The following is a 23,010-nucleotide window of genomic DNA, read 5'->3' as shown; positions in this document are numbered from 1 at the left end:
CAAATCCTCTGACAGATTAATGCTACATGTATAACTTGAAAATGTAGGAAAGCAATAGAAACTTTTCCTAACACACTTACTGATAAAAAACTGTTTTGAAGGCGGCAACTAAACCGGCCAAAAGTTTGGGGAGTCAGAAAATGATCAATTTAATTTCATGTTTAATTTCTATCAAAACTTCAGTTCATTGTGCTATCATATTCTCTCTCTTAACCCTAGTCTTTGACACTTTAAAGACTTCTCTGTTAACTACTTTATCCTACAAGGATAAAGAAAGGAAGGCTGTGGTATCATGAGATAAAAGCAAGACATTACAAGCGAAAGCTTCCAAAACTGTGGAAGCAGGTGTGTCTTCTAAGATCAATCTTCATGTTTTCCCTGAAGTATCTTAGTGGTAAGATTATCCTAGACGGCTGGCTTACACAGGAAATGAGGTCAGCTTAGAGGTTTAGTGCTGTTGGGAAACAGTTATTTTGATAGAAATGTACATTTATCAGTCTTCTTCTTTCTTTTTTACTTAATGGTAAGCATTATGTGAGTACATGACATCTCAGACTGGAGTTTAAACAATCCCTGCAGAGTCTTGTTGGTTCTTGTGACAGTGTGCGTGTATATATATACAGCTGTGAAAAAAAAAGACTTCATAAGACTCTTTTGTATGTGATATGGTAAAAAGCTAAGCACGCCCCCTGATTCAGTAGTTTGTAGAACCACTTTTGGCAACAATAACAATGTAACTGTAGTCTGTATGAATTTTTGGCTCATTCTTCTTGACAGCATTTTCTCAGTTCATAGAGATTTATGGGCATTTGTCTATGGACAGCATTTCAGTTGGCTTAAGTTCTGGACTTTGGACTCTGCCATTGCAACACTTAGATTATTTTCTTTTCAGTGATTCTATTGTAGATTCATTAGTGTGCTTAGGATGACTTTAGAATACTTTGATATACAGTTCATGGTCAATGAGTCCTCAGTTCCGCTGGCTCCACTCCCACCGTGCTTGATATTTGGTATATGATGTGCATTATGGCCAAACATCTCACACCTGAAGGCTTTATACCAGGAAATTGCCAAAACTTCTGCTTTTATAGAGATGACCACACTTGCTGGTGATCAGTTAATCAAGTGCATTTAATTAATTTAATGACCCTCTTAATCTTGATGCAAGCAGTGAGGGTTTTATTTAAAATACATGCTGTAGGCAACCTGAACTTTCTGTGGTCAGCGTTAACGCTGAGATAATGTGTAACTTGGAATTAAAATCCTCTTTTAGGCTGTCTCTCTCTTTTACTAAATGTCCATCTCCCCCATCTTGTTCCTTGTCTCACTTTGTATCAGGTGTTGAGCTGAGTTTTAAGACTCGGGCCCCTGATGGCCTGCTACTCTGCAGCTTCTCTCCAGGAAATCAGGAAGAGTTTTTGGCTGTTCAGATAAAAAACGGACGCCCCTACTTTTTGTTTGACCCACAGGTAGGTAATGTGTTTCAAAAGCGTCTCTGCGTGATTGAAACTTTTTACATTACGCCATACTACAACATATATATTTTTTTGCTGCTGTATTTATCTGTATTTACTGATTGTGCATTTTTGTCTAACACCTTATTTTTTCCCCCCATTTAATTCTACTCCTTATACCTACTCACTTTTCTCACCTGTGTTTTTCTTTCCTTCTGTATTGCTCTCTCTCCAAGTCTCTTCCATTTTCTCTCTCACTTTCTCTCATCTAATAAATGTGATCTGTAGCCCCTCATTGGTTTCTGTCAGGGAGGCAGGGAAAGGGGAAAAACTTTGAAAGTGTGTCAACGTTTGAATTGGACTGCAATTAACTCATTCCCTGCAGTCACCACGCGCGAATACCAATTGCAAGCTAATTAAGCTTTGCACCCATGCACGCACACATACACACACTCATACACATGCACACAGCCACACAGCCTGACTTTCCTTATCCATCCATACAGACACATGTAGAAGGGTTAAAGAGTCAACGACTTCGATGATGAAAGTGATGATGGGAGATGATTACACATACTTCCATCAGGCCACCAACTAATTACACACTCAAACAAACATGCACATACACACTTTAGTTTCTCATTAGTATCACTGTGCAATACTTTATCAAAAACTCTTCATCAAAATGTAACTATGGGTTATATCTGTCTGTGCAGATGGGTGTATGTCACTGAACAGATCATTGACTATCACTGTTGATGAGTGTGTCTGTGGTTATGTTGCTAGATGTGTGATGGAGTGTATGTGTGTCTTCTCCAACTGGGTTGATTCCTTTGTTTAGGCTAGTTTGGGGTAATTAACAGTAGGAGTGGAGTCATGGCTTATTAGTGTTCCCCTAGATACATATAGCTGGGCCCATTACTTCCCCCTATTAGCCTGTTGAGCTAGCCTAATGGGATTACCAATGCAGGGGGGAGGGGGTAATTTAGCATGACACAGGCAGGTGATATGCTCATAAATACGTGCACATGTGAGCTGCCACACACGCACTTATATCGCAGCTCAAGAACATTTAAAAAAGCATTCACTCAAAATGTAAAAGAGGCAGTTTATACTTTATTGATGCAGGTGAGTAGTGGTTAATGTGTCAGCAACTAGCTATAAATGTACAAGTGCGTCCATGCATGGAGCTGTGGTGTCTGTCACATAATGCCAAACATGCAGCGTTTTTCAGACTCAGACTGGTTTAAAGGCAAGAGGTGTTTCTTTGCAATGGCCATAAAAAATTATGGCAAGTTATGACTTTATTCTTTGTTGCTGATTATTATTGTTTTGTCCGATATCACTTATTTGATAGGTCTAGTCATTTTATTATCAGGACAGGAATCCTGGCAGTTTAGTAATATTATCAACACAAGAGAAAATGAAATAACTAAAGATTTACTGACATGATGAAGTAAAAAGTCGATCAACAGATGTTTTCAAATCAACAAAATTTGAAATTTAAGCTTGTGACTTATCCAGGTTTTTCTACATTGAAAACGGGTCTCATAAACTAAAAATCCAAACAATATTATTTTATAGCAACAAATGTCCAGGTAGGCGTCTCTTAAAGTGTGCAAGTGTAGAGCAGTACAAGGCCCCACAAGTCATCTATGAGGTGCAGCACATCCAGATAAACCCTGTTTTGATCAGATGGTGACTAAAGGAAAAAGAAAAAAACTCAGAGCGACTTGTCTTCAGGTCAAACTTTATTCTCCCCACATGTGCACTCCTTAGTGGTGAGCTAGCGAGATTAAAAGGGCAGGTTTGCTTGTACTTACAGCAAACGACCATCAGACTTGAACTTGAGATGACAAAATTGTGTGAGGCTTTCTTTGACCATTTGTTCCATCTGTTCTTAAAAAAGGTTAAATGCCAGTTTTAGTGTGTGAAGACTTGACTGACATGAGGACACTAAGAAAGTTTAAACACAGATCTAAATGTCATCTGATGTAGAAGTGACAAACCACTTCATCCTTTGTCGCCTCCTTCTCTCTGTTGAGAGATGGCCACACATGCACACACACCCCACACACATTTCCTTTTCATTCTGTCTGTCTCTTACATGTATTCATAACACACACAAACACACCAAAACTTCATGCTCATATTGTGTTATAAGCTGCCAAGTATTTGCGGGAAAGTCACAGATGCAGCACTTTGGATAAGTGCTTTATATTATGTGTGTGTGTGTGTGTGTGTGTGTGTGTGTGTTGACTTCTTCTATCACATACTGTATATTAAAGAGAATGGGCACTGGGGCATCCAACAGTGGACACACACAAATCATTTGAGTACAGCACCAATCAAAGGTTCACACCACCTCATCACCAGACCTTTGTTTCATCAAACTGTTTGCTTTTAGCACACATATTGTCTGATCCTATACATTTCCTCACAATATGAAATATCAGTGCTTTTCAGTAAAACCATCTTAAATCGAATGTTATTTATACATTTATTTCAATATTACTTTCCAGAAGAGTTGAGTGCCAATTGCTTCCACTACTATTTTACTATTCTTTGGGCAGGTGCTTGTTATGGGTATGGGTGTGTGTGTGTGTGTGTGTGTGTGTGTGTGTGTGTGTGTGTGTGTGTGTGTGTGTGTGTGTGTGTGTGTGTGTGTGTGTGTGTGTGTGTGCATTAGGAGTTTTAAAAAAAATCAAGTAAATAGACTCCTCCCCCATTGTCTTGTTAAGTAGAGCTGTCTAGCAAAGATAGTAAAGATGTCAGAGTCTGATATACTTTGGCATTCATACATTTATTGATCTCATCATTAAATCTTCATCACCACATGTGCGTCTGTGTAGTTGTGTGCATCTACCCATACTTTTCTTTTACTACATTACTCTTTGGCTGCTTGCTAAAAGCTGATCACAACAATGATGTCATACTTAATAGGTAGCAAAAAGCCTTGTAACAACACTTTGATGGTTATATGTGCATGTTTGTGTCCTTTTGAAGATGATGTGTGTCTGTGTGATTGGTATCGCTGATCCTTGATTTTTAGTTAGAATTTAAAGATTTACCTCATCCGCGTGTTTTGTTATAGTTCGATCTGTGTCTTTTGAGCCAGCAATCTTAGGTTGTGTTAACTGATCTGTGATAGTTTGGAAAAAAATGTAAGTCAGTGGATATCCTCACACCATCAGTTCATATGTGCTTAAGTTTGTGCTTGTGTCATGGGTTTCATGCGTGCTTGTGTTTATGTGTGTAGGGTTCAGCGGTGGCTGTGAGCGTACAGGGTGATGGAGGGCGCCTCTACAATGATGGACAATGGCATAGTATTAGAGCAACGAGGCAAGGGGCCGTGGGAACAATCGTTGTAAACGATCAATACAGAGGTAACTCTCCTTCTATTCATACTGACCACTGTGTGCATCTGCTCCGTGTGTGGGTGTGTGAGTGTAATATGCTTATCTACATACATATATTTGGATGTGAATCTTGTGAAATTGATGTTGATTGTCTGTGTTTTTCTATGTATATATATATTGTAAATCCCCCCACCCTGACTAGGAGATATTATCCAGGTTAATTCCACCTAGTCTGTGTATGATAACAAAAATATTACTGTATCGTATGTTACTAACCAGTTTCACAGCAATGCTTTTTGCTTGTCTGTTAAGCCACTTAGCACTGATCTATGAATATTTCAGTTATAGAAAGCACACCCAATCAAGTGATGAAATAATGTTGGGTTTACAGATGAGAGAAATTTTATTAAAAAAATTAAATCTATCTTTAGGTACTTTGTTACTAGCAGGCTGTTGCATATATGCATTCATTCACATTCATTTATTTTTGTAACAACAAAGTGATTTACAAAAAGCTATTAGCTGAAAACTTGGCGTAGTGTGCAGTGGCTTCTTAAAAATTCAGAGGAAATTGGACAAGTGGAGGACAAAAGAAGGAAAAACTATATCTATAGCAGATGAACAGTCTCTGAAAGTCAGCAAAGACCTGAAGAATAAACATGGTTGCACCAAATATTGACTTTAAAACTCATTAGAATTGTGCAAAATCTGTTTTTACCTTATATGCTTCCCTTATATGAGAGGTACATCTACATTTTCTTTCCATATATTTCACTGTTCCCCCGGGCTTTTGTGTCCTAAATGATTCAATATAATAATATAATATTATGTATTCTTTTTATTCTCCACTTCCTCACTTTTGCTTCTTATTTTCACCACCATCAGGAAGTGCAACAGCTTTAAGTGGTAGCACAATGATTGGTGAGAACATGGGAGTGTTCATTGGAGGGCTGCCAGAAAATTTTATTCTACTAAGACAGGATTCAGGTGGGTTTTCACCTACATATTAAAATCTTTCATGTGGTCACTGGATTATATGCATGTTTTCTGCCTATCTAATATATAATTTAGCGAGGTATACTGTAAGATGACTAGAGGTTTCTGGATCTGATTGAGAGTTGAGCTCATATTCAGGCACAAATACTGTGTCTTCTTCCTCATGAAAATCCCTTATTTGACCTTGTGCCTCGAAATGTTGAATAGTCTTTGATTGGAAGTAACAAGTAAACATTTTTAATGTAATCTTATGACTTTTGTTTTTGCTTGTCTCACCAGGAGATGCCAGACTTGTGCGAAAGCGCTTCTCTGGTTGCCTCAGAGATGTGAGTTTTAAGATGTCCGACAGCCCCTCAGAGGAATGGCAAATTCTTGACTGGGCAAAAGCCACAAAGAAAGTTGCAGTGTATGAAAGCTGGGAGGGATGTCCTCTTCAAACTGTGGATGGAGCCCATTTTCTGGGTCATGGTAGGACCGTAAAGTGCAAAAATAGCATACTGCTATGTTGAAAATCACATGATGTAGCAGCGTATCAGTTACAATGAGCATGAAGTGCTTGGTGCTGTGCAAATATGTGTTCAGATACAACTTTACACTCATTTTAGTGCTCCTAATGCACTGTCAACACAACATATCTTAATAAGATGCTTGCTGCTGATGTTGGTGGTAATGAGTTTGTTTCATGTTGATAAATATGATGATAAGTTAATTGGCCTCTGTGTGAAAGATCAGGTTCATTAGTGTACATTTCCTCCATTACTGCTGTCTAAAAAGGCCTGCTCATACAGTCTTTCGTCTGTCACTTATGAATAGATGACGGGAAATTTAAATACTTTTTTCATGTTTTAAATTTGACTCGTTCTGCTGGTAAAACTGACACTTTTTCTCCTCCTGGTTTCAGGTTACTTGGAATTGGACTCAGGTGTATTTACTGGAGGACAGATCTTTGATATTTCTATGGACTTTAGGACAGACCAGCTGAATGCGCTGTTGCTCTTCACATACAACACACAAACTGAAGACTTTATGCTGGTAAAAGCAGAGACATGTTTCAAATTATCGTACTAATGCTGAAAATACTCAAATGAATCTAATGACAGACTTTAACTTTTTCTTTACTGGTTTATATTTTTTAAGGTGGAGCTGGAAGCTGGTCTCTTGTCCTTCATTCTCTCCTCTGAAGGTCATGTGATTGAACTCAGCATGTGGGTGGGGCTTAGCTACTGCGATGGAGACTGGAAACAACTGTCATTGGCAAAACGTGGCTCGCTGATCTCAGCTGCCGTCAATGACTGGGCAGAGGAAGCAAGGGGAATGGGAGGAGCAGTGACACTGAGAGTTGATTCACCATTATATTTGGGGGGCGTGCCACCAGAGCTCATACATTCTGCTCTAGACAGGCGAAGTCACAAACATGGTGAGATAACATGCACTGAGGTAGTGTTTGCATGTCGCTCATTAAAGTGGCAGGTGCCAAACCAAGAAAAATGTCTCATTTAGCTACAGTCTCCTGTACAGTTCCTTGAATCTCATCAAGCATAGTATTTACATGTTTATGAGCTCATTGTTTTGTCTTTCTTTTCAGTTTCACAAGTTAGAGTACATTTATTTGCAGTTATAACTTGCCTGCTCTTCTGTATAGCAGAAGAATCACTAAATTAATTAACTTTGAGTCATAGCGATCATACTATTTGCTAACATTTGACTAAAATTTAAGAGCATTGTAAATTCTGCATCAGTAAACCTGTGGCATAATTATATGAGTCGGGAAATCCCATTTGACATGTAAAAAAATGGAAAATGCAATTTCCCTGATATAATAAAGATTCCTTCTCACTTTTACTTCTACTTTTTATACTCTCTCTCTCCTCTATGTTTCATTTTCTTACCTTTCACAGGTCTAGGAGGGTGTTTAAAGGATCTTACTATAAGAAGTGGTAACAGAAACCCTCCCATCAGGCAAAGTGTTAATCTCTCTGTTGCCTCACGCCGTTCTGTCAGAGTCTACTTAGATGGTTGTCCTACCAGTGAAAGCCGGTACAACTGCAGAGGAAACGATTCAGTCCTGGTGTACAGTGGAAAAAAGACTCAAGCCACAGATTATAATCTACAGCCTTTCACTGGTAACACCGCACAGTATACATATACATTGGTATAGTGTCAGCATTACATTTTTAGTGGGCTCAATCTTCAGGGAATGCATTAAAAAATAAGAATTATGAGAGTTTTTAAGTACTAAGTTACCAGTAGAGATATTGAGGTTCTATTTCATAACATATTTCATTGTCGAATTTGTCACAATGAAGAAAGCTTTGCCACAGTGTTGTTTTCATTCAAAGGTCTGTTGCTTTTTTTGTCACTGTATAGTTGCTTGATACATGAAGACCTATTTTTATGACTTTGAGGCACAGCTTCCAGCTATACCATGTTAGCAGCTCACTCTAATTAGTAGTAATTGCTTTTACATCATCATGTTCTCTGATTAAAGCTTACACTGGGGGTATTACTGTGCTGCAACATTATATTACTGACACAGAGATGAATACAAGCTAACCATCCAAGAAGTTCAAATAGAATTTACAGCTGGAAATTACATCACATTAGCTTTAAGAACATGTTATACTTTTAGTGCACTTTTTGTCAAACACAGTTTTGACTAAGACAGTTTTGCCTTGCCTCTGTTTTTTTCTCCCCCTATCCCTAACCCCTTTTCCTGTGTATGAAAACACACATACACATATATTTTAAGAGTACTTGTACAGGTTTGTGGCCTTGGCCACAGGAGGCTGGGTGGCCGGACCTTGGGAAAGAGGACGCAGCCGAGGCAAAGGTAAAATCTCATTGTGTGTGAGTGCGTGTGTGTGTCTCCTTATTATCATGCTGATATGTTTGCAGATGTTAGCAACAAAATGCATCCAAACACCCCAACTCTACAAGTGCAGTTATAGAATATAACAGAGTCCTTTAAACGTGGTATATGCTATAGTATTTTAGTTTGTTCAGTGAGTTCTGTCTTGGAATTATATTCCAAAAACAAAGTTACTTGCAAAATGTAAAAATTTTCCCTGACAGTCTGAAACAGAAGCTTAATTTTCTAACACTGATTTTCATGTTCAGCACGGAGGGGTGTGTTACTGTATGTTCACTTTGTTGTACTTTGTTCAGTAGAGTAAGTCTTTGATCTTGAGAGATTTTGGCTGTAAAACCACTGCTATGTTGTACAGTATGTGAGTAATCCAAAGCCAGTGAGTGATATTACAAGTGCCTGACGGTATGAGAGATTGATAAGGCCTCTATAAAGGGCATCACAGTAAAAGGCTGTTAACCCAGAATGGCCTGTGTGGTCCCTTGTGTAATATAAAGCTGCTCGTTAGTAGTGAACAATACACTGGTAGGTCTCGGTACACCATGCTATGACCAGAAAGAGGAATGGAGGATCAGGAGGGAGGAAGTGCTAAAAAACATTAAGAAATTAAGAGAGAGCTGGGGATTGAGGGCAAGGACTAAGTGGAAAAGCAGGAGAAGGGAAGAGCAAAGAGTCATAAACGAATTGAAAGAAAAGTGAGAAAATGCAAGGCGATGAAGAAATATGCACAGTGACTGGATATTAAAGGGAGAAAGAAAAGGATACATACAAATAAGAATGTAAGAAAATGGTAAAATTCGTGAATAAAGGTGAAAGTAGAAAAGAAACAAGAACTTAATAACACAAAATAACTAAAGGTTTACACAAAATAGAACATTCAGCCCAAAATAAAATAAATAAATAGCCCAATATCCAGCACAGCTGGCCTCATTAAGTGATATTAAAGATACGAATGATATGTGGAACATACATTTTCAGATACCGAAGAATGTGTGAGCCTTATGGTGTGTAAGAATGTATCTATAATTTCAGTTGTTGACTATTTTAAAAGTTTGCACGGAAGATGGAAAGAAGACTGGTGACAGAAAACGAAGGTGATTGTAATACAGAGGATGGAAGTGGGATGGGAGTTGGGCCACCAGAGCTGCTGAGGGTATCAGAGAGAGAAATAAGGGGAGTGTTAGAGAGAAAGAGGGAGGCTGATTGCTGTGAAATATAGCCCAGAATGAATGGCTGGCTGTATTAAATCAGCGCTGAAAAAGTTACTACTCTCATAAATACTATTTATGCTAATGGCGAGGTATGATTTACTGGGCCTATTAAAACACAGAGAGATGGGGAATGCTTTTTCTTTATTCTCATGTCCGCCCATCTTGTTGTTTTGCTTTTTGTGCATATTTTTTCATGTATATTTTCCTGTTTAGATTTTATTTTGACATTTGTTTGCCCTAAACTAATTCCTGTATTTCTTTTTTTTTTTTTTAATTCTTCTTAAGATGTATTTTGTTAAGTTTAACTGTTGTATGTGATTGTTTTGTTTCTTTTAATCCCATGGGATTTTTTTTCCTACACAGTCTCATTTTGCATCTCTCTTCCTTTTGGCCTTTCAAGTACCTACATCTGTACCACCTCCAATAAAGGTTCAGAGTTTAACCGCCTACAGTGCCAAGGTGAGCTGGGTGCCACCCACTGGTGACATAAGGGGACTGATTGACAGGTATGAGCTAAAGGCCTACAACAGAGACTACCGAGAACTACCACCTGTCAGAGCCACATTCCTGGCTAACGGAAACTTCACAGGTAAAAAATGCACAAAAACATTGTAGTCATAAATATAATGCATACAAAGACACATTTTTAAATTTATTTAAGCTCTACACCTCCACAAAAGTATGTCATCCTTTCCTCTTTGCATTTTTACTCACTATGTGCACTATGTTGCACAACTTTTTACTGCTTTTGGATGTTATACTGCATTCTTTTGAGCACTTACACTTAACAATCAAACTTAAAACAACAAACAGTAGACATCACTTTACGTACAGGTAAATTTAGCTTTAGTTCTGTTTGCCTTATTATACCTGCTGTCCTTTACATTTTAGCCTTTACCAAAAAAGCATTCACAATGTCTCCTTTGCTTACTTTCTTCCTTTTTCAGATTTGTATTTCAGACAAAACATACTAGTGCATGTACTCACTGTCCTGGCCAACCCTGTTAATTTCTCCTTGGCAAGTCCCCAGGTTTAGGAGACTGTCTCCATTTGGAACAAGACACTCAGGACTACCCCAATGATGTCATACCCTGGCATTGCTCCTTTTTCTCTCTCTCTAGCTGTTGCTCACTTTTCGATCTTTCCCCACTTCATCTTTTATGATGATGATGATGTCTGCGTCCGCTGCTGCTATTCGTCCCCCCTCTCATCCACTTCACCATGTCTCTAGGCAAATATGAAGATGAGCTCTCTGTCTCAGTCTTTCTCAGTGTCTCTCTCGCTGCTTCTCATTCACTCCCCCTCTCTTTGCCAGACATTAAGTCCACCCTGATAAGGCTTCTTCTTAATTTATGATGGCCTCAACACCTGACTGCAGAATTACACCAATGGCTAAAAAACACAGAAAAGCAAATGAGGGTGTAATGGCAGCGGAGTGGGGCCCTGGCCCCTAATTGAATTAAGAGACATGGGTAACAGTAAGGGAGAGTGAAAAAGAGAGACAAGTGCAGCGTGATTGGACACAACGGTGGGGAGACTTGGGAGGGGGTGGAAGAGAAGAGAGGGTGACTTCGAAAATACAGAGAAGGGTGGAGAGGGCCAAGACGGTGAGGACAAAAAACATCCAAAGAGAGACGGCTGAAGCTTTACAATTAGAATAGACTCTCTCTGTTTGCCAAGCACAGTAGATTTGCTTAGCAACAGCAGCCCATAGATACAAGTAAAGCATTTAAATTGTGCTGTTGATGCTTGTTGATAAAGACTTAAGTAAAGGATACAAATAGGCCTGATTTATCACAAAGGACTTACAAAGGATATTTTTACAATTTTTCAGGGCTAGTGTCGAGCAATACTCTATACCCATAGTGTATGTACACTGCAAGTATGCATTCTGACATGTAGCTGAGTTAACAAAATTGAGTGTGTATTCTTCAAAGTTATTCTTTTTTAAACGGTGTAATCCGTAAACCTTATTCATTGACATTTATATGCTCCTCTTAAGGTGTGCTGTCGGGTCTCACTCCATCTACTCGGTACATTGTCACCGTGAGTGCCTGTACTCCTGTTGGTTGCACTGAGAGCCTTCGTAACGACAATAGTGATAATGATTTGAGATGGAGTATCGCAACCCCAGAGGAAGGTAAGCAACAAACACATGCAAACTTTCACAGATTCATGCACCTATGAACAGAACTTCAGTGTCAGTGTCCTTACCAGTAGAAGAAATGTATGACTCTTTATGCACAGAGACACAGAGCGCAGAGACTTCTAAACACACTTAGCTATGTTCAACCCGTTTCCTGCATGAGATACATAGCATATGAAAAAGGAAGAGGAGTGCTGGCACAAGAAAGGAGGAGACAAAAGAGAGGGTAAAAAGTAAAAAGGAAAGAGAGCTTATTTCCCATCTTGTTAAGGCATATAACAACATGCATGAGGAAAGAAAAAGTAAAAGAGGAAAAAATATTTTTATGTTATATGTTACTTTAATCTGTACTGGACTAACAGGCCTTGTTGGGGAGATAATGTGACGGCAGAGGTCAGTACAGAGACAGCAAAAATCAATCTGAAGTTAAAGAAAAAAAACAGATTACTATATTGATTTTCACTGAGCACAGAGTTAAGACACTGAAACATGTTAGAGAGACTGGAGAAAGAATTAATTTAAAACACACACAAATGCAGCACAGACACTTTTTTTACTCACTTATCCTTGAGTACAGGCACATTTTTCTTCACCTTATTTGAGATCAGTGAACATGAGATCATAAAATTTTCACGTTTTTCTCTCTTGGTGAAAACCTTTTGAAAAGTAATCCAAAGCGATGTCACTGTCTAACACCATATGAAATTTACTGAATTATTTATTGGTGACATTTGATGATATAGAATGATAACCTCTATAAAACTAAGGCTTGCCATAGTTTTTCTTCACTGTTACTTAAAAGATACACTACGTGTTCATATTTACTCTAGTTCCTTATGCCAATCACTATATTTGTGTTAACATAAAAACTTGATTTTATTCTTCTATACATCAGTTCCCGATGCTGTGTCTCCTCCAGCTGCAGTCTCATCCCCCACAGCACTCTATGTTAACTGGGAACCTCCAGCAAGGTAACAAAAAATACAGTTTTTACCTGTCCTCTCTCACCTCCAAGCTGCATATTAATATTTAACTCAAGAACCTTCACCAATGGCGAGGAAGTAATAAGTACATTCTGAATTAGTAGTAAATGGACAGTATTGTAAAACAGGAACAGAATTTGGTTCTGTATTGCTTATATTTTTCCCCCAGCTTCAATAAATGTGCAGCCAACATAGATTTTGGCACAAAAACAATATATGGTATAGTGTACACAATATAATAATATTACTTTCATCTCACTTTTTTGTTCCACTGATAGGCCCAATGGAGGCATTACAGAGTACCTCCTCTATCACAACAACCAAATGGTCTACAGAGGGAAAAACAGACAACACAACATCACTGGTAAAGAGGAGAGAGTGCATGTGAGGTTGTGTGTGTGTGCTCCAGCGTAACTGTGACTGTAGAGGGATGGGGCCTCGGAGTAAAGAGAAGGGGAAGACTGAAGAAAGGCAAAATGGAGTGGAGGATTAGCATTTGAAAGCAGGAAGAGTGTCTGAGTCCTCACCAAGGGAATAGCACTTTGAAAAAGAAGGCTAAACACACACACACATGAAAATGAAGCAGCGGAGAAACAAAGAAAACTAAACATTAGCGCACGTGCATACACACAATTTGCTTTGAAGGCTCTCACTAAAGAGATCTAAATAAGGTATGAAACACATGTCACACCACTGAGAGCAGAGTGCTGCTCCATGCGCCAGATAGACTCACACATGAATAGAATACACATATACACATGGAATGCAGAAATGTGCATAAACATACATGCAAACACATGAACAGGACACTCATCCTATACAGCTTCACTGCCCAGCAATGAGTGTCTTTCTAGGTTAATGAAGGCATGAGAGCACATATCATCCCTGCTGGGTTAATAATGCACAGTGTCTGATGTTCACAGTGATTGGAAGGATTATGAATATAGTAATTATACATTATTTGGAAGAATTGAATGTGTAACACAGAGTGAGATTACAAAAGATGGTAAATGGAGAATAGGTTTGAAACAAAGAAAGATACTTAAAGAGAAAGAACAGCGAAGATACAGTCAGGGAAGAGGAGTATTTCTAATAAAAAGAGAGAATTTGGTGGTTGTAGGTGCAACACAAGTTAATCGTTTTGACTGAACTATCGCTTCTCTCTTTCACTTTTTGGGTGTGTGCATTTGTGTTGCAGGTCTTGGTGTATACACCACTCATGTCCTGATATTGAGTGCATGCACTTCAGTGGGTTGCACCAACAGTTCACAAGTTACAGTGCTGACTTCACAGCTTCCTCCTGGACCTCTGCAAGCACCAACTCTTACCCAGCTAGACTCTCGAACTATTTTTGTAGAGTAAGTACACATACACACACAAGTGTATTAGTATATGATGGTAATATCTAAGTATACATACGCATAGAACTAGGGTGCACTCACATTTTTAAATTATTCAAAATGTATAAAACCTTTATTCGTATTTTATAAGTTTTGCCTGGGCAGTATACAAGGACAGAGAGAGACTAAGCAAGAGAGAGTCAGTGACCTTCTGCAGTTGTGTTTACCATGCAGAATATTCTTCTACGCTTGACCTTTCACCATTAGAGGGAGGTGACAAGGGAAGATAGATCTCTGTACTTTTTTTTATAATGTTCCCGGTTTTTCTGTATATGTGTGTGAAAGTGTGTGAGCCATTAGCGTTATTCGCTGCAGAAAAAATACATTACTACTCATATGCATGCAGGGCCCTGACCTTAGTCATGATTATGCTGTCCTGTGCCCAAAAAAGTAAAACATGCTATAATTTGCAAATCACTTAAGCCTTATATTTATTTTTAGTTAATCCAGCTGAAAAATCTTGTTCTATGGTGTTGCCCATACATTTGTCTGTCCACAGAATTGCTACTCTTCCTGGAGTATAGGTTTCATCAAACTTACACAAAGATTACCTAAATGGACTTTAACCAAAATTGTGCTCAAGGTCATGGTCATAATTGTCATTGTACAAGCACTTTTTCATGTCCACGTGAATCACTATTCCTCCTAAAATATTGGTCCAAATTAGGTGAAACTTACTTAAAATGATAATTTAATGGGTCTTTATCCAAACTGTGCTCAAGGTCAAGATCATATTTGTTGTTTTACAGGTAATTTCTATTTTCAAAGAATACCTTCCACTACTTACAGTTTCACCAAATTCTGGCTCCTAATGTACTGAACAATATTCAATTCAAACCATTTAGCAGTAGTTAAAATAAGATTTTTGTAAGTACATTTTGTAAGCACAAAAGGGCAAACAACAAATTTTATGAAATTCAAAATTATTCAATAGCTTGAAATATCTCTTTACCATATATGTTGCATGCCACTTGTATCCTGTTTATTGCTGATGATTATGGCCTTGCAGGTAATGATCATGGAGGCAGTGGTCCTACTTGTTGGTTGGAGCCCTCCTTTCAACATTGTGTTAACGTCACTAATATGGTCAATGCTATGACATGCTAAAGGGTTCACATATTTTCAAGCTTTTTTTGGCCTTAATTGCTTCTGAACTTCTAGTCATAATAGTCCTGAACACTTTAGTTTGGTTGCGAAAGAGATTAATTTGTCCAGGATATGAGTGTTTGCCAATGGATTTACTGTAATTCTCATTATTTTGTGCAATGCAGCGAACCAGTGGCAAGAAAAAAACTTTCTTTCTGTCTTTCTTACTTTGCACATTACAATAACCTGTGAATTGCTATGGATCATGAGCTAAATGAGCTCAAGTTACTGATACACTGGCTAAATATTACAAAGTAAAAATTTTAAACAGATTTTGCATTTCTTTTCCTGCTAATTTTAATTTTGTGCCAGCAACACCTTTAAAAAAGCTGGGTCAGGAGCATGTTTCCCACTGAGTTGCATAAACACTCCTTCTAACAACTGGTTGCGAGTGTTTGGGTAGTACGGAGACTAATTGCCCTAGTTTTGAGGACAGAATGTTTTTTTAATTTCTGTTTGATATACTATATGTTTATATAATAATAATAATATTTTATACTTGATCCCCGTGGGGAAATTCCTCTCTGCATTTAACCCATTCAGTGAAGCAGTGGGCAGCCACTGGGCGCCCGGGGAGCAGTGTGTTGGGACGGTACCTTGCTCAGGGGTACCTCAGGGTAGCCGCTCAGTGGATTTGAACCCTCGACCTTCCGATCATGGGGCCACCACTCTACCTACTGAGCTATCCCTCATAAATAAACATTCATATATATATATATATATATATATATAGCAGAGGATCGCAAGTTCGATTCCCGCCTGGGGCGTCTGTATCCATTAAGGGTCCTAAGGCTAGACCCCCTATGCTAAGCGAGCCTACTCATGTCTGCCTACCGCAGACATGAGCGAGACAGATAAATATGAAGGCATGCCGGCTCGGACGTCGCCCGGATCAACAAGGTCCGCGTCAGGTGTTGAGGAACCAGGGCACCCTGACGACAAGAAAGCATCGGTGGGCAAGAGACGAAAACAGGGCGTTGATGGAATGCTACTACGCAAGTAACCCTGGCGGAAGGGGTTACATGAATAGGATGAGGGACCTATGGATTCTTCGATACCCAACATCCACAATGACGGCGAAACAACTAGTAGCTCAGTGTTCCAACATTCGAAAGAAGGGACTGCTCTCACAGCTAGAGATTGACGAGGTACAACATAAATGCTACGGCAAGGAGGAGTCAGGACGCCAGGTCAGGGGGGAGATATCATCACCCCCACCCTAAATTGGGTACATAGCCCCAAGTGCGATAGGAGAAGGATCGTTGAGTGCGAGAGGAACTGACCTGAAAGATAGGATCATGGCCAAGCTTGAAACCTGGATCCCCCGTAGCCGGTTACCAAGATTACGTGAAGTACCCTCAGAAGGTCTGCTAGATGATGTTAATGCAGCACTACGGACGATACCTACAACCACGATTACCGACACTAACAAGCTGATCTACAATACGGCAGCAGTGATCAGTGAGATGCTTGGCTACAAGTTGAACAGCCACAAGGGGCAGTACCCTCCATGGAGAAGGAGGCTAGAGGGCAAGATCAAAGTAGCACGAAGGGAGGTTAGCCAACTAACGGAGTTGCAGAAAGGCGCGACAAAGAAGGTGCATAAGAAATACAGCAAGCTGTCCATACCTGAGGCCTTGGAAACTGCCAAGCAAAGACTCACAGCCTTGGCCAGCTGCTTGAGGAGGTACACCAGAGAGATAGAAGGCAGGAGAATAAACCAGCTGTTCTCCACAGAACCAGCAAAGGTGTACTCTCAGTGGCAAGGGAACAATAAGAGAACAACACCACCAAGGCTGGAGACGGAGCAAGAGCATATGGGAGAAGGACGCAACCCATAGCAATGCTCAGTGGCTAGTGGATCTGAGGGCAGACCATAGCGACCTCCCTGAACAGGACCCAGTAACCATCACAGTGGCAGACATCCAAAAAAGGGTCTCCAGTATGAAGAGTTGGACAGCACCAGGGCCCGACATGGTTCACGCCTACTGGCTGAAGAAGCTGACTGCAGTCCACGAACGTCTGGCAGCACAAATGAACCAGCTGCTAGTTAACGAGAGACACCCGGAATGGCTAACCGAAGGTCGGACGGTCCTGATCCCCAAGGACCCCAAGAAGGGACCGGTCCCATCCAGCTACCGACCAATAACCTGCCTCAGTACTACATGGAAGCTCCTGTCAGGCATCATATCGGCTAAGATGAACAGGCACATGGGTCAATACATGAGCGGGGCACAGAAAGGGATTGGCAAGAATACCAGAGGCGCAAAACACCAGCTACTGGTAGACAGAACAGTCAGCCGAGACTGCAAGACCAGACTGACCAACCTGTGCACAGCCTGGATTGATTACAAGAAGGCCTATGACTCGATGCCCCACAGCTGGATACTGGAATGCCTAGAACTGTTCCTCAACAGGACCCTAAGAGCCTTCATCAGGAACTCAATGGGGATGTGGCGTACAACACTAGAGGCCAACTCCAAGCCCATAGCACAAGTCACCATCAAGTGCGGGATCTACCAAGGAGATGCTCTGTCCCCACTGCTGTTCTGCATAGGCCTGAACCCCCTCAGTGAGATCATTTACAAGACTGGCTACGGATACCGACTACGAAACGGAGCGGTTGTCAGCCACCTCCTGTACATGGATGACATCAAGCTGTATGCCAAGAGTGAACGAGACATCGATTCACTGATCCACACTACCAGGATATACAGCAATGACATTGGAATGTCGTTCGGACTGGAGAAGTGTAGTCGGATGGTAACAAAGAGAGGGAAGGTAGTCAGAACTGAGGGGATTGAACTACCAGAAGGCAACATTGCAGACATAGAGGACAGTTACAAGTACCTGGGGATCCCGCAGGCAAATGGGAACCATGAAGAGGCCGCTAGGAAAGCTGCAACCACCAAGTACCTGCAGAGGGTCAGGCAAGTCCTGAGGAGTCAGCTGAACGGTAAGAACAAGATCCGGGCCATCAACACCTACGCCCTGCCCGTGATCAGGTACCCTGCTGGGGTAATAGGCTGGCCAAAGGAGGAGATAGAAGCCACTGATAGAAGCCACTGATATATATATATATATATATATATATATATATATATATATATATATATATATATATATATATGCGAGATATGTTTATTAATCTCGCCCTCACCCCCAGAGTGTGGTATGTATGTGTTCCTCAAGCTTGGGTCTTCTACAAACGGCCTGAGACTTTGAATGTTTTGTGCAGTATCTTAGCTGTTCCTAGGATTGCACTCTTTTTCCACATCAGAAACCTCTAATGTTGTACCTGGAGTCTGGTGGGTCCCCTCTTCCAGTTTCAGGTTTACAGCTTCTAATGCTCAATGCAGTCAAAGCAGCTAGAGTACAAAGGGAACAATAATGAGCAGTATGGAAATTATGAGCCAAACCTTGGTAGAAGAGAACAGTGGAACTAAACTAGCCCCTTACAATGACAAATGCATCTACTAAGCTGATGATGATTGTTTCCAGACTCAAGTTAGACACACTACCAAATGATCTATGACTACCCCAACTCATTGACAGAGTATCATCGAGATGCTTGCAGATGTAAACACTGCTCTACGCACCATCCCCACAATTGGTATCACTAAAACCAGCGAGCTAATATACACCACTGCCACAGTAATCCTAGAAGCACTTGGGTAAGAAGATCAAGTCAAAATCAGAGAAACCTGGAGAAACATGTTAGTCAGTAAACTGAGGTGCGGTTGGCATCATATACTTGTATTTGATTGTTTAGCATTGTTTTTGTTTTTTTTTTTAATAAAAATGCATTGCAAAGATTTCTTACAAAATATTATGTTCTGTGAACCTGTTTAAACTACAGGTCCAGGTAGTTTATACAGGTTGACTGTTGAAAAGGAAAATTAAATTACCTGACAGAATGCATTGACCGCCACAGTATTCCTATATAGAGCGGGGGAGTGTATTGTTTCATTTCCTGAGCCTTTAAAATGCGTTTGATCAACATATTCACTAGGTGTGGGAAGGCTGTATATTGCCTTGTTAGCACATTGGTAATAGGCAAAGGTTGAGAGATCAGACCTAGTCAATATCACTCTATTGTGTCTGTGAGAAAAGTAAGATAGCTAGGAAAAAAATGTAAAGAAATAGTAAAGAGAATGAAAGAATTTTTTGTTGTTGTTGTTTAAAAAAAATACAGAGAAAAAATGTCTTAAAGAAAATGGGATAGGTGAAGAGAAGGGTGAGAGACTGTGAGAAAGGTTGAAGAAGGCTGCTGGAGGCAAACAAAACAGTATCAGCAGATTTATATCCTGCCCTCACCAAACACTGCCTGACTCATACACATTCATACACAACCAAGCAGACATAGGATCATATAAATACGTATACTGTCGGATATGCACATGGTCACAAATGAAAAGAACCTGATAAAACATTCTGAAACAATCTGAAGTGAATTCATTGATGCATAGATTGTGACTGGAATCATTTTCTGTCGTGTGCGTGCATATGTGTGTGTGCGTGTTTCAATGCATTTGTGTATCTTTGAAACACCTACTGTAGCATGAAGTACCAGAAAGACTTTTGGCAAAAAAATATTGCCAATAAGTTCCAAAAAGTTTATGCAGATGGGCTCAAAATGAGCATGTTCAAAGATGAGTGTGGTCACACACACGAGTACTGATATTGGAAGAAGCCGATACATAAAAACATGTAATGACGTCCTTCTGAGGACCCAAAAAAGGTCCGATCCCACTGTAAAATTCTCTGTAGTTGATGTTGTGTTGCTTGTACAATTTAGAGAGCAAAAGGAAATATGCAAGAGAACAAAAGTGCAGAAGGCAGGTTAACAGTGAACTCAAACCTTCATCATCTCAAATGTTTGCTTTTAACTTTAACATGCTGAGAGGGCACCTGGCTTTTTCACACTACTTTCAAAACGCACTTTTAAAACCATTACCATAGTGAATTATTATACAGATTATTACAATTCCCCTTTGATTCAGTTTTTCAAAAGTGGACATATATCACGCTGCCAATCGACAGCATATAAATCTTATAATAAATGTGATAGATTAGCCACAGTGGCTAATTGTGTGCTAACACACACTCATCAGTCATTCAAAAAATGGCTTTTAATGGGAGGACCCAAGAAAGGAATCCATCACTTTTTAAAATGGCCTCCCTTCGCGACCATGCCAGGTGGGTTGTGCTGTCTTCAGGGATTTGTAAGAATTGCAGGACAATTTATAAAGTGTATTTTAGTGCTCCTTTTTTATGACTTTTTTTTTTTTACTTCATACTTCAGAAAATCGTAGAAAAGTTATCAAATATCTTATCAGAGGGATTTTTAGTTATAAAATGTGTAATAGCTTAAAACAGATTTCATTTAGTATATTTGAGTTTGCAAAAAAAAAAAAAAAAAAACATTTTGGCAAATAAAATTTTATCTTTTTTGAACAAAATCATTGTAAAGATGGAACATCTCATTTATGTTGCAGAATCCAACCACATTAAATCTGTTTAGTCATTAGTGTTCAAACTTAGAACCTCTTAAATGTGCTAAAAGAAAACAGTCCAACAAAAGTACAGCAGTAATTATATAAATATATTTTCCTGAGTCGTGCTCTTTCACATTAGCCCCCTTTTTATAACAGTTTGCCCTAGATAGTTGACATGTCTTGATTTCCTAATGCCATTTCTGGTCTTTTTTCTCCTCTTTGCTGGGGATGACCTTCCTGTTCTAAATATAGAAAAGTAGACACCTCAGCCTGACTGTTGAAGGAAACTGTGTGCGCAGTGTGCTGTATGTGTGTGTGCGTGCCTCTGTGCACATGTAAGGAAGCCTACCACTGCACTGTGTTTACTTCAGCTGACAGAAGAAACATGGTGTTGAAGGCAGACACTGATATGCAGATACTCAGAGCAGTCTGTTTCAGTCCGGACTGCCACAGACACACACACATTTCACTCCTTTTTCACGTCTTATTTTAATCTTGATGTCTTAATTCAAGTATTGTGCAGACCTTTGCACTTAATGGTAATGTATTCATAAAGTTTGGCATTGCTCACCTGGTCGAGCAGGCAAGCCATATGACAAAGGCTTACTGCAGGGGCCTGGGTTCAAGTCCTCCCCAGGATGTTACCCATGTGCTATTACCCCCACTCTCTCCTTCCTTTCTTGTCTCCTACTATCCTGACCATCAAAGTTAAAAAAAAATGCCAAACATATATTTATACAAGTTTACAAATTAGATACTATTATTTATTTAAAAAACAGGCATTATTAGATACTAACAGACAGTCAAGACAATTCAAGAGGTCCTTGATCTTCATGTTTGATGTTTGTTACTAGGCACTAAAGTGGGAGGGTTGCAGTTTAGTTTCATTTGTGAAAAACTCTAAAAGTTGATTCTGTTCATCTGGATGTAGCGTTTTCTTAGCGAACAGAATCAAGTTTTGGACATTTACTTACCTGGATGATTGAGCATGCATCAATTTGTGAAAAACCAAAATGTAAAAATGTTTTGATCAAATGTTAACAAAAGCCAATACTTCTATATATTTAAAGTACCAGGTTTTTGCAACACGATGAAAAAAAACAAGTTAAGCAAAGAAGTGATGCAACTAAGTCTACAGTTTTTTTTCTGTTGTATAAAGTCCTAAACTATATTAGATTTTAGGGAAAAAAACATAAGTAAATGATTAGTAGGAAATAACTGGGCACTGGCTGAATTATAAGTATAGTCATATACTTTACTGTTTCCCACTGGGCTACAGTAAAGTTTTCACACTAGGATTTTTGAAAAGCAGAAAAGTGAAAGGTCGAATTTATTTTATGTTTATTTTTCTCTTCATTTCTAGGTGGTCACATCCCTCTCAGATAAATGGTGTTTTGGAGTTTTATTTGATCTTCCTGTCTCATGACAGTGCAGAGCCTGTGCTAGCCTATAACAGCTCTGAAGTTTTTGAAGACTACACGCTCCGCAACCTAACCCCTGGAACTCTTTACACCATCACAGTAGCTGTAAGTCCATTGCGCCTTAATTTTGACTTTCAATTTGTTAGTTTGTATCATATTCATTCTTATGTTATTGTTTATGTGTGTGCATGTGTATCTGTGTGCATGTGTGTGTGCATGGCAGGCTTGTACAGGAGGTGGATGTACTTTAAGTCCACCAAGCCAGGCTCAGACTGAAGAGAGCACCCCCGAAAATGTCCCTGCACCACTGGTCATTCCTTTGTCCCCCAATGTGCTCAATGTCACCTGGACTCCTCCTGACACTCCGAATGGTGAGAGGGTACACACCTACACAAAAATATTTTTAAATAAATTCTTATCAAGAATAACATGAGCATTGAATGAAGTGGAAGAAGAAGAAGAATGCCATGATGATAACAGCATGTGATATTAATTGACCTGAAGAACTGATTAAAAGGTGATGCTATTTA

At 39.5% G+C, this 23,010-nt stretch overlaps 1 protein-coding gene across 6 annotated transcripts in view; it reads left to right on the top strand.

The window, feature by feature from the left end:
• The window catches only part of ush2a (Usher syndrome 2A (autosomal recessive, mild)), a 216,882-nt gene that overhangs the window by 89,166 nt on the left and 104,706 nt on the right, over positions 1 to 23,010 (top strand). For all 6 annotated transcript variants that reach the window (XM_063477546.1, XM_063477553.1, XM_063477570.1 and 3 more), the window contains exons 30-44: positions 1,339 to 1,469; positions 4,714 to 4,840; positions 5,699 to 5,800; positions 6,089 to 6,277; positions 6,711 to 6,841; positions 6,947 to 7,226; positions 7,708 to 7,932; positions 8,559 to 8,639; positions 10,287 to 10,475; positions 11,889 to 12,026; positions 12,928 to 13,003; positions 13,294 to 13,379; positions 14,214 to 14,373; positions 22,423 to 22,585; positions 22,704 to 22,851. In XM_063477546.1, coding sequence (XP_063333616.1) covers positions 1,339 to 1,469; positions 4,714 to 4,840; positions 5,699 to 5,800; positions 6,089 to 6,277; positions 6,711 to 6,841; positions 6,947 to 7,226; positions 7,708 to 7,932; positions 8,559 to 8,639; positions 10,287 to 10,475; positions 11,889 to 12,026; positions 12,928 to 13,003; positions 13,294 to 13,379; positions 14,214 to 14,373; positions 22,423 to 22,585; positions 22,704 to 22,851 — 2,226 coding nt within the window. The remainder of the gene's footprint in view (positions 1 to 1,338; positions 1,470 to 4,713; positions 4,841 to 5,698; positions 5,801 to 6,088; positions 6,278 to 6,710; positions 6,842 to 6,946; positions 7,227 to 7,707; positions 7,933 to 8,558; positions 8,640 to 10,286; positions 10,476 to 11,888; positions 12,027 to 12,927; positions 13,004 to 13,293; positions 13,380 to 14,213; positions 14,374 to 22,422; positions 22,586 to 22,703; positions 22,852 to 23,010) is intronic.

Source organism: Pelmatolapia mariae, linkage group LG1, assembly GCF_036321145.2.
Source record: "Pelmatolapia mariae isolate MD_Pm_ZW linkage group LG1, Pm_UMD_F_2, whole genome shotgun sequence".
NCBI classification, from domain to species: Eukaryota; Metazoa; Chordata; class Actinopteri; order Cichliformes; family Cichlidae; genus Pelmatolapia; species Pelmatolapia mariae.
This window is presented reverse-complemented; position numbering and strand designations above follow the sequence as displayed.